The sequence below is a fragment of the Symphodus melops genome (assembly GCF_947650265.1).
Source record: "Symphodus melops genome assembly, chromosome: 16".
Taxonomy (NCBI): Eukaryota; Metazoa; Chordata; class Actinopteri; order Labriformes; family Labridae; genus Symphodus; species Symphodus melops.
This window is the reverse complement of record NC_136706.1, coordinates 23,471,707-23,489,577: the sequence shown is the minus strand read 5'-3', so window position 1 is coordinate 23,489,577 and position 17,871 is coordinate 23,471,707. Positions and strand designations below refer to the sequence as shown.

The 17,871-nt window shown below is 44.8% G+C and overlaps 2 protein-coding genes across 2 annotated transcripts; both read right to left on the bottom strand.

Moving 5' to 3' along the window:
• Window positions 1–1,748: 1,748 nt before the first annotated feature.
• LOC306837191 (tripartite motif-containing protein 16-like) lies at window positions 1,749–12,702 on the bottom strand (the record flags this gene model as incomplete). Its single annotated transcript, XM_079364754.1, has 2 exons — window positions 1,749–3,426; window positions 12,553–12,702. 2 exons carry the CDS (start codon window positions 12,700–12,702, stop codon window positions 1,891–1,893), a joined length of 1,686 nt encoding a protein of 561 aa, XP_079220880.1. The 3' UTR covers window positions 1,749–1,890.
• Window positions 12,703–14,751: 2,049 nt separating this feature from the next.
• Window positions 14,752–16,974, bottom strand: LOC306837190 (tripartite motif-containing protein 16-like; the record flags this gene model as incomplete). The annotated part of the gene is made up of 1 exon (XM_079364753.1): window positions 14,752–16,974. One exon carries the CDS (start codon window positions 16,972–16,974, stop codon window positions 15,307–15,309), a length of 1,668 nt encoding a protein of 555 aa, XP_079220879.1. The 3' UTR covers window positions 14,752–15,306.
• Between the last annotated feature and the right edge of the window lie 897 nt (window positions 16,975–17,871).

Here is a 17,871-nt window from a genome sequence, read left to right as displayed (position 1 = left end):
GTGAGGAGCAATATGATGCTGAACACCTGTTCTGGCTCTAAACTGCTTATTTAATCTTTCCTTAGATGACAGGCTAACTGATGGAGATGTAAACTGTCATTATTGTGACACAAATGATTCCACCAACCGAACATCCTAAAACATAATATCATCCAGTAGACAGTGATCCAGCAGATCTCAGTTGGAGCTGGGGTGGCCGTGTGAAGATATCACCATGAAGCAAAACAACTGAGCCCATCCAGTCCCTGACTCCTGCAGCAGGACATCATCCTGACCCTCTTGACTTCTCTCACTGCAGTAGATCACAGGAGTCTGGTCTGCTGGTAGATCAGACGACAGCAGCCATCCCACCACGACCCCTTTCTGATAATCACCACAGATAGATGAATGGTCAGTTCTCTAAAGGTAGACACTTAAAAATGCTTGTTTATTATTTTCATAACACAAAGGCAAACCTTAAGAAAGTTATGCTGAACTTCTGTCAACACGTCACTTGCTCCACCAGGGGGCAACAATACACTGGATCACTGCTACACGCCATTCAAAGAGGGCTACAAGGCCACTTCCCTGCCCCCACTGGGTAAATCAGAGCATTCTGCCATTTACCTTTTGCCGAGGTACAAACAGATGATTGTATGTGAAAAGGTGGTGACGAGGCAGGTGAGGTGCTGGAACGACTAGGATGCCACAAAGCTTTTGATTTAGCCCCAGAAAAGTGCACAAAATTATTTTTCATTTTCTATGTCTTCCTGTATTCATATGTTTCTAAGTTTTACAAACTAAACTGTTCATGTAATGTTACTAAAGGTTATTGACAAAATAATCTCTGCGGATTCATCATGAAGTGCTTCACGTGCTGACACTTGGTTGTCTGAGCTTGAACACACCTTGTATAGATTCAGAGGTCAGGGTGGTAAACACTAACATCATTTATACCGAACAGTCAGCATGCATGGTTTGTGAACTACACACTGTAAACAGAAATGTTTAAAACCGTCCCCTGCAGGGGGCGCTGGAGTCCCCGTGTGTCCCTGCAAGGGGGCGCTGGAGTCCCCCGTGTGTCCCTGCAGGGGGCGCTGGAGTCCCCCGTGTGTCCCTGCAGGGGGCGCTGGAGTCCTGTGCTTCTGCAGCCAGCCTCTAGTGGACACTCCAGGAACTGCAGGATTTAATACTTCTGCATTGAATCATTAGAATTCAATCAAATTGATCACATTTCTTGCGATATCAGTTTTTCCATCCTTCCTGCAGTTATAAACAAACTACCTGAGAAACAAGTGAAACATGAAACAGCTGCAGGACAAGTCATGAATAAGAACAACAGGAGTCCATTAACACCCAATCATCTGTTTATTGACTGATCCCAGTTTGATTTACACTCCATGTTTTCCTGTCGGTATATAACACAGGACGCCTCCTTCGTACACTCACAGAAACACAACTAAAAGACATTTACACACTTTAACACCCAGGCAGCAAAGATTCTAAAAGTAGAAGTGAAGGAAAAAGGTTGAAAACATGTTGACTCTTAAGAGCAAAAAAAACAACAAACTGTTCAACATTTAAAGTTATTATATGTAGAAGTTTTACACTAAAATATCAACATTCATCACCATGTTATATATGTTGTTGTTGAGTACTAACATCAACTCAAATATTTACACCAAAACAACATGTTTATCGTTGCTATGGAAACACCAGATGTTATGCTAAATACAGCTGTAAATGAGGCTCTTTTTTCCACCTGTTTTTTTCTGATGGTTTATTTTTATGTTATTTATTTTTTTACTCTTTTAATCCCGTGAGGTAAATTCTGGTTCACACTTAGAGACGTGCTTCTCTCACACTCAGACCAGAGTCACACACATCTGCTGTCTCTATAATGACTTCTGTCTATTTCAGTTTACACACCTCAGCAGAGGATCCATCATCATAAACAAAGAGTCCAGCATGTAGAGGCTGAGTGAATGTGGTCTGGACTCTGTGGAGGAGAGTCATGGTTTCAGAGATGCTGTAGAAGGACAGAATACCTGCTCTGTGATCCAGGTACACTCCTACTCTGGAAGACTGAGGACCTGAGAGAGGAGTCTCGACTTTGTTGTGATAAAAGTTATAACTGTTGTTGGAACAATTTAACATCCAAGATTTGTCATTATATCCAAACCAACATTCATATGAGATCCCTGCTCTGCTGATGTTCTTGAATGTGACTGCTACATAAACTCCTCCTCTCCTCTCCACCTCCCAGTAACAACGTCCAGTCAGACTCTCTTTACTCAGGACCTGACACCAATACGTGAATCTGTCTGGGTGACTAGAATAAGACTGATGTTTACTCACTCGTGTTACTTTTCTGTTCTTATCAGATAATAACAGCCGTGTGTTTGCTGTGTTTGGATCCAGTGTGATGTCACATGAATATTGTAAGAACTCAGCTCTGGTCATGTCCTCTGGTTCTGACAGTAAAACATCCACTTCAGTCAGTGTCTGTGAGATGTTTGTCCATTTGTCTGTCAGGACGTCCTGTAGTTTATCTCTGACTTCTGACACAGCTGCTGTCACGTCCTCAAAGTACCTCAGAGGACGGATCTTGATGCTGGATGAGTGTGTAGATTCACTGAGTGCTGACACTGAGGGGTAGTCCTGTAGGAACTGGATGTGATCTTGTGTGTGTGACAGCTTCTCCATCTCAGCGTCTTTCCTCTTCAGCTCAGTGATCTCCTGCTCCAGCTTCTCCTGACGCTCTCTGACTCGACTCACTTCAGTTTGCTGCTGGGATCTGACCTGCTGCTTCACATCAGAGCGTCTTTTCTCCATGAGACGGATCAGCTCAGTGAACATCTTCTCACTGTTCCTCACTGTTTTATCAGCAGAGCCATTGATAGCCTCCACCTCCTGTTGGAGCAGCTTCACATCTTTCTCTCCGTCCTGGATTCTCTGCTGGGTGTTTTGTCGACTCACCTCGAGCTCTCTCTGCTTCTCGCTCCTTTCTGCTGCAGCTGAGACTGTGTCGTGACCTTTGTGTTCGTCCACAGAGCAGAGATAACAGATAGACTGCTGATCAGTGCGACAGAACATCTTCATCACCTCATCATGACGAGAGCAGACGTTCTCCTGGAGCTTCTTGGAGGGCTCCACCAGCTTGTGTTTCTTAAATGGAGCTGCTTCAAAATGAGGCTGGAGGTGATTCTCACAGTAAGAGGCCAGACACTGCAGACAGGACTTACAGGCTTTCAGTTTCCTCCCGGTGCAGACATCACAGGCCACGTCTTCAGATCCAGCATAGCAGTGATCTGCAGGAGCAGCTTGGAGTCCAGTCTTCTTCAGCTTCTCCACTAAATCTGCCAACATGGTGCTTTTCTTCAGGACAGGCCTCGGTATGAAGTCCTCTCTGCACTGAGGACAGGTATAGACTGCCTTATAATCCTCTTTATCCCAGTGTCCTTTAATACACTGCATGCAGTAACTGTGTCCACAAGAAACAGTCACCGGATCCTTCAGGAGATCCAGACAGATGGAACAAGAAAGAGTTTCCTGGTCAAGCTGAACTCCTTTCTGTGCCATTTCTGCTCTCTGTAACAACGACTGTGTGAGATTCACTTCCTCATAACTGAAACTAGTTTCACCTCTGATCTCAAAGCATGTGTCTGTGCATGTGACTGTGTAGCTCTTGTTGGTTACACCCATCCCTAAACTGTAGCTCTGAAAGGGAGGGAACCAGGAAGTATGGAGACAGAGTGCAGCAGGCTGTGTGTGAGAGCAGGAAGAAGAGGGAGGGCTGATCAAACTATGATTCATTACAGGAAGAGAAGCTAAGCTGAAAGATTCAACTGAGTTTCCTCGTTTTCAGAGAAGCCTCAGTTAAAAGCTGCTCCACATTTAAGAAGTTTGAGGGAATAAATGCTTCTTCCTTCTCTCTTTAAGGCTAAAGCTAAAACCACCACCTGCCAGCTTGATCCTCTTCCCACCTCCCTCGTCAAAGCCTGTCTGCCATCCATTTCTGCGATGATCACCAATATTATTCTCTCCTCCCTCACCACTGGCACTTTACCCCCCACTCTCAAACTAGCTGCTATCACTCCCATCCTGAAAAAAAACAGTGCTGACCCAACTGACCTCAACCTCTACCGGCCCATCTCCAACCTCCCCTTCATCTCCAAAACACTTGAAAGGGTGGTTGCCGCTCAACTACAGTCCCACCTCAACACAAACAACCTCCATGAACCCTTCCAATCCGGTTTCTGTCCAAAACACAGCACTGAAACAGCCCTAGTCAAAATCACCAATGACCTCTCTGTGCAGCTGACTCCGGACTTCTGACCATACTCATCCTCCTCGACCTCAGCGCAGCATTCAACACTATCTCCCACACACTACTCCTGAACCGCCTGGCTGGCATTGGGATCACTGGTGCTGCACTCCGCTGGTTTACATCATACCTAGGGCTGAAACGATTCCTCGAGTTATTCGAGTAATTCGATTACAAAAATGCATCGAGGCAAAATTCTCTGACTCGATGCTTCGTCTAAGCCACTTCCGCTTTTGATGCCTACATGTGCGCGCAGGAGGCCGGAGACCGAGGGAGACGAGCGACAAGGAGAGCAAAGAAAACGACGTAAACTGTCGAAAGTGTGGGACCATTATAAACTAAATCGGGAGCAAAATACAGTACAATGCGTGTACTGCAAAACAGAATTAGCACACCATAACAGCACTACTTCAATGCTACAACACCTGAGCCGAAAGCATCCGCTTTATGCATCGAGTCTGCCGAGCGGATCCAACAGGTAAGTCTAATGTTATTGTCACGTTCACAGAAGTATTTAATTTAGATCAGTGATTGGAGATTACGGCACGTAAATAACATACACGTAGCCGAATAATGGCTGATTAACAGGGGAAATAATTGTAGTGGCCACATGACGAGATTATTATGATTATGTCTCATATTATATCTCACTCACACACAGGCGTGCGCACACACGAGGTTGTCAGACCTGGTCAACGTGTTATTTATTTGTTTAGGTATTTATTTTATGACAATATATTGGCTTTATTCATTTTAATTCTATTGCAGAGAGTAGGGTCATCAGTTGGAGATCACATCATAATATGTACATTTGCCATTAATTTAGGCCTGGTAATCAATGAATAAATAACAAAATTAATTATACTCTACTACTTTTTGTTTTTCTCCAGTAAATCGCAGAGTGGTACTTTGGACAGCTTTGTACAGAGGGCTCCGTCATGTTCAACTGCGCAAGCTGCTGACTTCACAGACCGCATTCTGAACATGATTGTCACAGACATGCGTCCACTGTCCATGGTGGAGGATGAAGGATTCCAGAAGAGGATTTTCGCTTTCAATCCAAACTATGCGCTTCCTTCAAGAACCTACTTCATGAAAATGATGGAGAAAAAGTACGAGGACATTAAAGGCAAGTTAAAAAACATGCTAAAAGAGACCGACAGCATCGCTCTCACAATCGACATCTGGACCAGCGTTGCTACAGAAGCATATCTGGGTGTGACGTGCCACTTTCTTGGGGAGGACTGGCGAATGGAGTCCCACAGCCTGACAACAATGCCACTTGAAGAGAGACACACAGCTACAAATATTGCAGAGTGGATTGAGGATGTTATTGCAAAGTTTAACATTTCACCAGAAAAAATCAAAGCTGTTGTCCATGACAACGGTGCTAATGTTGTAGCAGCAGCTAAGATTTTGGCTGAAAAAAATGGATGGGCATCAGTGCGATGTGCAGGACACACGCTTAACTTGGTGGTGCAGGGCGCTCTGAAGAAAAACCAGGCTATCTCTAAGTGTGTAGCTGCTGCAAGATGTCTTGTTGAACACTTTAAGAAGAGCGAGCTAGCATGCACCAAACTAAAGGATAAGCAGCAGCAAATGGGCACACCGTCACACATGCTGGTGCAGGATGTAAGCACTCGCTGGAACAGTACTTTCCACATGCTGTCCAGGCTGTTGGAACAGAGATGGCCAGTAACTGCTGCATTATCTGACCCAGCAGTGACACCAAGAGGAAAACACTACCTTGATCTCAAGCCTGAACAGTGGGATGTGATTCAGGAGCTGAACCAGGCCCTTGAGCCATTTGAAGGAGCAACTGTATTTCTGAGTGGGCAAGAATATGTTACCCTCTCTGCACTTCCACAGCTTGTGCAAAGTCTTAAGAAGTCCATACAGACTCCAGCCTTTGAGACTGCACCAGTCAAGTCATACCAAACTGATGTGACAGAACAGATCACAGCAAGATGGCAAGGACTAGATGTGTTTCAACCTGAATCCAACCATATCTTACTTGCTGCTGCTTTAGATCCCAGGTTTAGGAAACTTAAGTTCCTGTCTCCTGATGAAGTTTTCAAGGTCCAAAGCACAGTACAAACCCTGGCACTTGCTGCCAAAAAGGAAGCGAAGCAGAAGAATGCAAGTGAAATTGGGTCTCCCAGCACAACACAAGACAAGCCATTAACTAGTGCTAAATCATTGCTCGAAAAGATACTGGGGTCATCAGACTCAAGCACCAGTGATGAAGAGGATGAGGAGCAGCAGTTGAGTCAAAATGTCCAGAAGGAAGTTTTGATGTACTTTGGAGAACATCCTCTATCCAAGAAGGAGAATCCGCTGTCATGGTGGAAAGTGAATGCAGCGCGCTATCCAACACTGTCAAAGCTATCACAGTCCTTCCTGTGTATCCCAGCAACATCTACGCCATCAGAGCGCCTGTTTTCTGCAGCAGGGAATATTGCATCGAAGCGCAGGGCGAGCCTCAGTTCTGAGCATGTTGATATGCTTACTTTCCTTCATTGCAACCACAGGCTCCTTTAAAGAGCTGAGCGCGCACACAGACACACAGTGTGGAGAAAGACATTGTTTATTATTAAGCCTCAGTTTTATCTTAATTTTTTTTTACACCTTCTTAAAAAGTAATTTGAAATTACTGTTATTTATTTTTGTACTTTAGAAAAAAACAAGAGTGTAATGTGGCAATATGTTTCAGTTTTTTTGTCAACTTTTTTTTGTCATCTTTAAAATCCAGAATATGCCAATGAAACTTAAATGCACTCTTTTTTGTTGAAAGAAGCAGCTACCAGTTCGGCTATGTTAAGTCTGCCAATAAAAAAAATTATCTTAAGAGGAATTGAATTGGTTATTCATTTAACTGACTTCTGTTATTGTCATTGCCATGTATTACTATTAAATTAAGTTCAAGAAATTTAATGAAATTTTAAAAAAATTGTATCCGATTACTCGATTAATCGCCAGAATAATCGATAGAATGCTCGACTACTAAAATAATCGTTTGCTGCAGCCCTAATCATACCTCACTGACCGCCAACGATTTGTGCAAATAAGGGACCACAAGTCTGGGTGTTTGGGTGTTTCACTGGGTGTTCCCCAGGGGTCAGTCTTGGGTCCATTACTCCTCATCATCTACCTTCTCCCCCTGGGCACAATCCTCCACCATCATGGGATCCAATTTCACTGTTACGCCGACGACACACAGGTCTACATCTCCTCCAAACCCACAGCCGCCACCCCTCCCACCTCCCTCATCACCTGCATGGAAGACATTCGGAACTGGATGAGCAGGAACTTCCTGAAACTCAACGGCAACGAAACCGAGGCCCTGCTCATCGGTTCCAAATCCACCCTCACCAACTCACAACACACCCCTGTACCACCCATCATCATCAACAGTTTCCCTGTACCCTTCTTCTCCCAAGTCAAAAGCCTCGGCGTCATTCTGGACACATCCTCTCATTTGCTCCCCACATTAGAAACATCACCCGGACTGCCCTCTTCCACCTCCGTAACATTTCCAGACTCCGCCCATCACTGTCCCAGTCCAGCACCGAAATCCTAGTTCCCTCATTTGTCACTTCCCACATCGACTATTGCAATGCCCTCCTCACTGGCCAAACTCATCAACAGACTACAACTCATGCAGAACTCTGCCGCCCGGATCATTACTCACACCAAGTCATCTGATCACATGACCCCCATTCTCATCGAACTTCACTGGCTCCCTGTACAATATCGCATTGACTACAAAAACCTCCTCCTTACTTACAAAGCTCTTCACCGCCTAGCCCCCACTTACCTCTGCGACCTCCTCCATCACTACAGCCCCTCACGCACCCTCCGCTCAACCTCTGCTGGACTGCTAACCATCCCCACACCAAGCCTCAGTACCATGGGTGCCCGAGCCTTCAGCTGCTCGGCACCCAGACTTTGGAACTCCCTCCCCCCCAACAAAAGACAGTCAGAGTCCATCTCCACCTTTAAATCCCAACTCAAAACCCACCTGTTTAAACTGGTATACTCACTGTAACTGTTCACTTCACACTACACCTGTCTTTTGTTTGCTTTATGTTTGGTTTTAACCTCCTGTACTGCCTTTAACCACTGTAAGGTGACCTTGGGTGGCTTGAAAGGCACCATTAAATAAAATGTATTGTTATTATTATTTAGATCAGCCCTGCTCAGAACAGGCTGTTTCTGTGTCTGTAGCTTTAAATATGTAAATGAGCGTTGTCTGACCACGCCCCCTCTCTGGAACGACTCGGGTGTGCTCTGTGCTTTCTCGCTCCATGTCCTGTTGTTTACGGTGAGAAGGCGGAGGAGGCTGCCCCCATAAAGTCATGTTACTGGTTACAGAATGAGTACTGAATGTCCGGTTGGCACTTGTGTCGATCCTTTTCGAGAGTCAAGTGTGAAGCTCGAACAGCAAGTGGGTTCTCTGACAGGAAGTGGATCCTTTGTTGTGATGTTCTGATAGAAACTCCTTTCGGTCGCTAAGAGGATAGAAATGGATAAGTCAGTGTAACAGAAAAGTCCACAAAGAACAGCTTGTTTTCATCTCAATAGATTGCAGTGTTTTGATCACCTCTGGGTTACTATATACTGATGCTGTCTGGCTGCAGATACTACAAGTTCCCCTGAACTTCCTGCGTCCTATTTGACTCAGTGTGAGGAGCAATGTGATGCTGAACACCTGTTCTGGCTCTAAACTGCTTATTTCATCTTTCCATAGATGATAGGCTAACTGATGGAGATGTAAACTGTCATTATTGTGACACAAATGATTCCACCAACCTAACATCCTAAAACATAATATCATCCAATAGACAGTGATCCAGCAGTTCTCAGGTTGGAGCTGGGGTGGCCTTGTGAAGATATCACCATGAAGCAAAGTAACTGAGCCGATCCAGTCCCTGACTCCTGCAGCAGGACATCATCCTGACCCTCTTGACTTCTCTCACTGCAGTAGATCACAGGAGTCTGGTCTGCTGGTAGATCAGACGACAGCAGCCATCCCACCACGGACCCCTTTCTGCAAGCATAATCACCACAGATAGATGAAAGGTCAGTTCTCTAAAGGTAGACACTTAAAAATGCTGGTTTATTATTTTCATAACACAAAGGCAAACCTTAAGAAAGTTATGCTGAACTTCTTCCAACACGTCACTTGCTCCACCAGGGGGCAACAATACACTGGATCACTGCTACACGCCATTCAAAGAGGGCTACAAGGCCACTTCCCTGCCCCCACTGGGTAAATCAGAGCATTCTGCCATTTACCTTTTGCCGAGGTACAAACAGATGATTGTATATGAAAAGGTGGTGACGAGGCAGGTGAGGTGCTGGAACGACTAGGATGCCACAAAGCTTTTGATTTAGCCCCAGAAAAGTGCACAAAGTAATTTTTAATTTTCTATGTCTTCCTGTATTCATATGTTTCTAAGTTTTACAAACGAAACCGTTCATGTAATGTTACTAAAGTTTATTGACAAAATAATCTCTGCGGATTCATCATGAAGTGCTTCACGCGCTGACACTTGGTGATCTGAGCTTGAACACACCTTGTATAGATTCAGAGGTCAGGGTGGTAAACACTAACAGCATTCAGACCGAACAGTCAGCATGCATGGTTTGTGAACTACACACTGTAAACAGAAATGTTTAAAGCCGTCCCCTGGAGGGAGCGCTGGAGTCCTCTGTGTGTTCCTGCAGGGGGCGCTGGAGTCCCATGAATGGGATAACTTTGAGTCAACCTAACAACAGGCTGAGAGCTGAAGCTGAGGCGGGATTTAAGCCTCCTGACAAACCTGTCCATCAGCTCAGCTACACGCCTCATTGTGAATAACTCTGATCCTTCATCCAATCAAAACTGATGAGTCATCAAAACATGCCCCCCAATACAGTGTGTGTGGATGGAGACATGAGCTAATCACACCTATTTGGTTTTTTGAAGCAGGCTGTAAACATGTTCATGTCTGCTGTAAAAACAGGCTGTTTGAATGGGTGTGTATGTGACTTCCTGTGCTGCTGCTGCCAGCCTCTAGTGGACACTCCAGGTACTGCAGCCAGCCTCTAGTGGACACTCCAGGAACTGCAGGATTTAATACTTCTGCATTTAATTAGTAGAATTCAATCAAATTAATCACAGTTCTTGCAATATCAGTTTTTCCATCCTTCCTGCAGTTATAAACAAACTACCTGAGAAACAAGTTAAACATGAAACAGCTGCAGGACAAGTCATGAATAAGAACAACAGGAGTCCATTAACACCCAATCATCTGTTTATTGACTGATCCCAGTTTGATTTACACTCCATGTTTTCCTGTCGGTATATAACACAGGACGCCTCCTTTGTACACTCACAGAAACACAACTAAAAGACATTTACACACTTTAACAGCCAGGCAGCAAAGATTCTAAAAGTATCAGTGAAGGAAAAAGGTTGAAAACATTTTGACTCTTAAGAGCAAAAAAAACAGATTAAAAACAAACTGTTCAACATTTAAAGTTATAATATGTAGAAGTTTTACACTAAAATATCAACATTTATCACCATGTTATATATGTTGTTGTTGAGTACTAACATCAACTCAAATATTTACACCAAAACGACATGTTTATCGTTGCCATGGAAACACTAGATGTTATGCTAAGCTCACACTCAGACCAGAATCACACACATCTGCTGTCTCTAAAATGACTTCTGTCTATTTCAGTTTACACACCTCAGCAGAGGATCCAACAGGATAAACAAAGAGTCCAGCATGTAGAGGCTGAGTGAATGTGGTCTGGACTCTGTGGAGGAGAGTCATGGTTTCAGAGATGCTGTAGAAGGACAGAATACCTGCTCTGTGATCCAGGTACACTCCTACTCTGGAGGACTGAGGACCTGAGACAGGAGTCCTGACTGTGTTGTGATAAAAGTAATAACTGTTGTTGGAACAATCTAACCTCCAAGATTTGTCAGTAAATCCAAACACACAGTCATCTGAGATCCCTGCTCTGCTGATATTCTTGTATGTGACTGCTACACGAACTGTTCCTCTCCACTCCACCTCCCAGTAACAACGTCCAGTCAGACTCTCTTTACTCAGGACCTGCCAACAATCAGTGAATCTGTCTGGGTGACTAGAATAAGACTGACGTTTACTCGTCCATGTTACTTTTCTGTTCTCATCAGATAATAACAGCTGTGTGTGTGCTGTGTTTGGATCCAGTGTGATGTCACATGAATATTGTAAGAACTCAGCTCTGGTCATGTCCTCTGGTCCTGACAGTAAAACATCCACTTGAGTCAGTGTCTGTGAGATGTTTGTCCATTTCTGTGTCAGGACGTCCTGTAGTTTATCTCTGACTTCTGACACAGCTGCTGTCACGTCCTCAAAGTACCTCAGAGGACGGATCTTGATGCTGGATGAGTGTGTAGATTCACTGAGTGCTGACACTGAGGGGTAGTCCTGTAGAAACTGGATGTGGTCCTGTGTGTGTGACAGCTTCTCCATCTCAGCGTCTTTCCTCTTCAGCTCAGTGATCTCCTGCTCCAGCTTCTCCTGACGCTCTCTGACTCGACTCACTTCAGTTTGCTGCTGGGATCTGACCTGCTGCGTCACATCAGAGCGTCTTTTCTCCATGAGACGGATCAGCTCAGTGAACATCTTCTCACTGTTCCCCACTGTTTTATCAGCAGAGCCATTGATAGCCTCCACCTCCTGTTGGAGCAGCTTCACATCTTTCTCTCCGTCCTGGATTCTCTGCTGGGTGTTTAGTCGACTCACCTCGAGCTCTCTCTGCTTCTCGCTCCTTTCTGCTGCAGCTGAGACTGTGTCGTGACCTTTGTGTTCGTCCACAGAGCAGAGATAACAGATAGACTGCTGATCAGTACGACAGAACATCTTCATCACCTCATCATGACGAGAGCACACGTTCTCCTGGAGCTTCTTGGAGGGATCCACCAGCTTGTGTTTTTTAAATGGAGCTGCTTCAAAATGAGGCTGGAGGTGATTCTCACAGTAAGAGGCCAGACACTGCAGACAGGACTTACAGGCTTTCAGTTTCCTCCCGGTGCAGACATCACAGGCCACGTCTTCAGATCCAGCATAGCAGAGATCAGCAGGAGCAGCTTGGAGTCCAGTCTTCTTCAGCTTCTCCACTAAATCTGCCAACATGGTGCTTTTCTTCAGGACAGGCCTCGGTATGAAGTCCTCTCTGCACTGAGGACAGGTATAGACTGCTTTATAATCCTCTTTATCCCAGTGTCCTTTAATACAGTCCATACAGTAGCTGTGTCCACAGGAAACAGTCACTGGATCCTTCAGGAGATCCAGACAGATGGAACAAGAAAGAGTTTCCCGGTCCAGCTGAACTCCTTTCTGCGCCATTTCTCCTCTCGGTAACAACGACTGTCTGAGACTCACTTCCTCATAACTGAAACAAGTTTCACCTGTTATCCACTAAGCATGTGACTGTGCAGCTCTGGTTGGTTACACCCATCCATAAACTGTAGATCTGAAGGGGAGGGAACCAGGAAGTATGGCGACAGAGTGCAGCAGGCTGTGTGTGAGAGCAGGAAGAAGAGGGAGGGCTGATCAAACTATGATTCGTTACAGGAAGAGGAGCAAAGCTGAAAGATTCAACTGAGTTTCCTCATTTTCAGAGAAGCCTCGGTTAAAAGCTGCTCCACATTTAAGAAGTTTGAGGGAATAAATACTTCTTCCTTCTCTCTTTAGATCATGGCTCCATATTCTTCTCTGACTCTGCAACTTCAGTTACATTTTCTTTTTCTGTATAATCCTCATTCAGTGGTAGTTTATCTGTTAGGTTGTTAAAAGTCTCATCTCCTCTTCTTCAGGTGAAATCAGTGTCCTCGCTCCTCTTCATCATGTGTGTGAAGTGTGTTGTTGTAAATCCACTCTGATCCTGTATTTGATCATGTCTATAAACCCCTCTATTTCAGCCCTGCTCAGAACAGGCTGTTTCTGTGTCTGTAGCTTTAAATATGTAAATGAGCTGTGTCTGACCACGCCCCCTCTCTGGAACGGCTCGGGCTTTTTCGCTCCATGTCCTGTTTTTTACATTGAAAGCCGGAGGAGGCTGTCCCCATAAAGTCATGTTACTGGTTACAGAATGAGTTCTGAATGTCCGGTTGGCACTTGTGTCGATCCTGCTAGAATCCTGCTGGTCAAGTGTGAAGCTCTAACAGGAAGTGGATCCTCAGACAGGAAGTGGATCCTTTGTTGTGATGTTCTGATCGAAACTCCTTTCTATCTGTAAAAGGATAGAAAAAGATAAGTCAATGTAACAGAAAAGTAAACAAAGAACAGCAATACAACTGAGCACATCCAGTCCCTGACTCCTGCAGCAGGACATCATCCTGACCCTCTTGACTTCTCTCACTGCAGTAGATCACAGGAGTCTGGTCTGCTGGTAGATCAGGCGACAGCAGCCATCCCACCACGGACCCCTTTCTGCAAGCATAATCACCACAGATAGATGAATGGTCAGTTTTCTACAGGTAGACACTTAAAAATGCTACGTTATTATTTTCATAACACAAAGGCAAACCGTAAGAAAGTTTTGCTGAACTTCTGCCAACACATCACTTGCTCCACCAGGGGGCAACAATACACTGGATCACTGCTACACGCCATTTCAAAGAGGGCTACAAGGCCACTTCCCTGCCCCCACTGGGTAAATCAGAGCATTCTGCCATTTACCTTTTTCCGAGGTACAAACAGATGATTGTATGTGAAAAGGTGGTGACGAGGCAGGTGAGGTGCTGGAACGACTAGGATGCCACAAAGCTTTTGATTTAGCCCCAGAAAAGTGCACAAAATTATTTTTAATTTTCTATGTCTTCCTGTATTCAAATGTTTCTAAGTTTTACAAACTAAACTGTTAATGTAATGTTACTAAAGGTTATTGACAAAATAATCTCTGTGGATTCATCATGAAGTGCTTCACGCGCTGACACTTGGTTGTCTGAGCTTGAACACACCTTGTATAGATTCAGAGGTCAGGGTGGTAAACACTAACAGCATTCATACCGAACAGTTAGCATGCATGGTTTGTGAACTATACACTGTAAACAGAAATGTTGAAAACCGTCCCCTGCAGGGGGCGCTGGAGTCCCCTGTGTTCCTGCAGGGGGCGCTGGAGTCCCCTGTGTCCCTGCAGGGGGCGCTGGAGTCCCCCGTGTGTCCCTGCAGGGGGCGCTGGGGTCCTGTGCTTCTGCAGCCAGCCTCTAGTGGACACTCCAGGAACTGCAGGATTTAATACTTCTGCATTGAATCATTAGAATTCAATCAAATTCATCACATTTCTTGCAATATCTGTTTTTCCATCCATCCTGCAGTTATAAACAAACTACCTGAGAAACAAGTTAAACATGAAACAGCTGCAGGACAAGTCATGAATAAGAACAACAGGAGTCCATTAACACCCAATCATCTGTTTATTGACTGATCCCAGTTTGATTTACACTCCATGTTTTCCTGTCGGTATATAACACAGGACGCCTCCTTCGTACACTCACAGAAACACAACTAAAAGACATTTACACACTTTAACACCCAGGCAGCAAAGATTCTAAAAGTAGAAGTGAAGGAAAAAGGTTGAAAACATTTTGACTCTTAAGAGCAAAAAAAAACAACAAACAAACTGTTCAACATTTAAAGTTATAATATGTAGAAGTTTTACACTAAAATATCAACATTCATCACCATGTTAGATATGTTGTTGTTGAGTACTAACATCAACTCAAATATTTACACCAAAACAACATGTTTATCGTTGCCAGGGAAACGCCAGATGTTATGCTAAATACGGCTGTAAATGAGGTTCTTTTGTCCACCTGTTTTTTTATGATCGTCTATTTTTTTTTGTACTCTTTTAATCCACTGAGGTAAAGTCTGGTTCACAATTAGAGACATTCTCACACTCAGACCAGAATCACACACATCTGCTGTCTCTAAAATGACTTCTGTCTATTTCAGTTTACACACCTCAGCAGAGGATCCAACAGAAATCCAGAGTCCAGCATGTAGAGGCTGAGTGAATGTGGTCTGGACTCTGTGGAGGAGAGTCATGGTTTCAGAGATGCTGTAGAAGGACAGAATACCTGCTCTGTGATCCAGGTACACTCCTACTCTGGAGGACTCAGGACCTGAGAGAGGAGTCCTGACTTTGTTGTGATAAAAGTCATAACTGTTGTTGGAACAATCTAACCTCCAAGATTTGTCATTATCTCCAAACCAACATTCATCGGAGTCTCCTGCTCTGCTGATATTCTTGTATGTGACTGCTACATCAACTGTTCCTGTCCACTCCACCTCCCAGTAACAACGTCCAGTCAGACTCTCTTTACTCAGGACCTGATACCAAACAGTGAATCTGTCTGGGTGACTAGAATAAGACTGATCTTCACTCACTCGTGTTACTTTTCTGTTCTCATCAGATAATAACAGCTGTGTGTTTGCTGTGTTTGGATCCAGTGTGATGTCACATGAATATTGTAAGAACTCAGCTCTGGTCATGTTTTCTGGTTGTGACAGTAAAACTTCCACTTCAGTCAGTGTCTGTGAGATGTTTGTCCATTTGTCTGTCAGGACGTCCTGTAGTTTATCTCTGACTTCTGACACAGCTGCTGTCAAGTCCTCAAAGTACCTCAGAGGACGGATCTTGATGCTGGATGAGTGTGTAGATTCACTGAGTGCTGACACTGAGGGGTAGTCCTGTAGAAACTGGATGTGGTCCTGTGTGTGTGACAGCTTCTCCATCTCGGCATCTTTCCTCTTCAGCTCAGTGATCTCCTGCTCCAGCTTCTCCTGACGCTCTCTGACTCGACTCACTTCAGTATGCTGCTGGGATCTGACCTGCTGCTTCACATCACAGCGTCTTTTCTCCATGAGACGGATCAGCTCAGTGAACATCTTCTCACTGTTCCCCACTGTTTGATCAGCAGAGCCATTGATAGCCTCCACCTCCTGTTGGAGCAGCTTCACATCTTTCTCTCCGTCCTGGATTCTCTGCTGGGTGTTTTGTCGACTCACCTCGAGCTCTCTCTGCTTCTCGCTCCTTTCTGCTGCAGCTGTGACTGTGTCGTGACCTTTGTGTTCGTCCACATAGCAGAGATAGCAGATAGACTGCTGATCAGTACGACAGAACATCTTCATCACCTCATCATGACGAGAGCACACGTTCTCCTGGAGCTTCTTGGAGGGCTCCACCAGCTTGTGTTTCTTCAATGGAGGTACTTGAAAATGAGGCTGGAGGTGATTCTCACAGTAAGAGGCCAGACACTGCAGACAGGACTTACAGGCTTTCAGTTTCCTCCCGGTGCAGACATCACAGGCCACGTCTTCAGATCCAGCATAGCAGAGATCAGCAGGAGCAGCTTGGAGTCCAGTCTTCTTCAGCTTCTCCACTAAATCTGCCAACATGGTGCTTTTCTTCAGGACAGGCCTCGGTATGAAGTCCTCTCTGCACTGAGGGCAGGTATAGACTGCTTTATAATCCTCTTTATCCCAGTGTCCTTCAATACAGTTCATGCAGTAGCTGTGTCCACAGGGAACAGTCACCGGATCATTCAGGAGATCCAGACAGATGGAACAAGAAAGAGTTTCCTGGTCCAGCTGAACTCCTTTCTGCGCCATTTCTCTTCTCGGTAACAACGACTGTGTGAGATTCACTTCCTCATATCTGAAACTAGTTTTACCTGTTATCCACTAAGCATGTGACTGTGCATGTGACTGTGCAGCTCTTGTTTGTTACACCCATCCATAAACTGTAGATATGAAGGGGAGGGAACCAGGAAGTATGGCGACAGAGTGCAGCAGGCTGTGTGTGAGAGCAGGAAGAAGAGGGAGGGCTGATCAAACTATGATTCATTCTAGGAAGAGGAGCAAAGCTGAAAGATTCAACTGAGTTTCCTCGTTTTCAGAGAAGCCTCAGTTAAAAGCTGCTCCACATGTAAGAAGTTTGAGAGAATAAATACTTCTTCCTTCTCTCTTTAGATCATGGCTCCATATTCTTCACTGACTCTTCAACGTCAGTTACATTTTCTTTTTCTGTATAATCCTCATTCAGTGGTAGTTTATCTGTTAAGTTGTTAAAAGTCTCATATCCTCGTCTTCAGGTGAAATCAGTGTCCTCGCTCCTCTTCATCATGTGTGTGAAGTGTGTTGTTGTAAATCCACTCTGATCCTGTATTTGATCATGTCTAGAAACCCCTCTATTTCAGCCCTGCTCAGAACAGGCTGTTTCTGTGTCTGTAGCTTTAAATATGTAAATGAGCTGTGTCTGGCCACGCCCCCTCTCTGGAACGGCTCGGGCTTTTTCGCTCCATGTCCTGTTTTTTACATTGAGAAGCCGGAGGAGGCTGCCCCCATAAAGTCATGTTACTGGTTACAGAATGAGTACTGAATGTCCGGTTTGCACTTGTGTCGATCCTGCTAGAATCCTGCTGGTCAAGTGTGAAGCTCTATCAGGAAGTTGATCCTCAGACAGGAAGTGGATCCTTTGTTGTAATGTTCTGATCGAAGCTCCTTTCT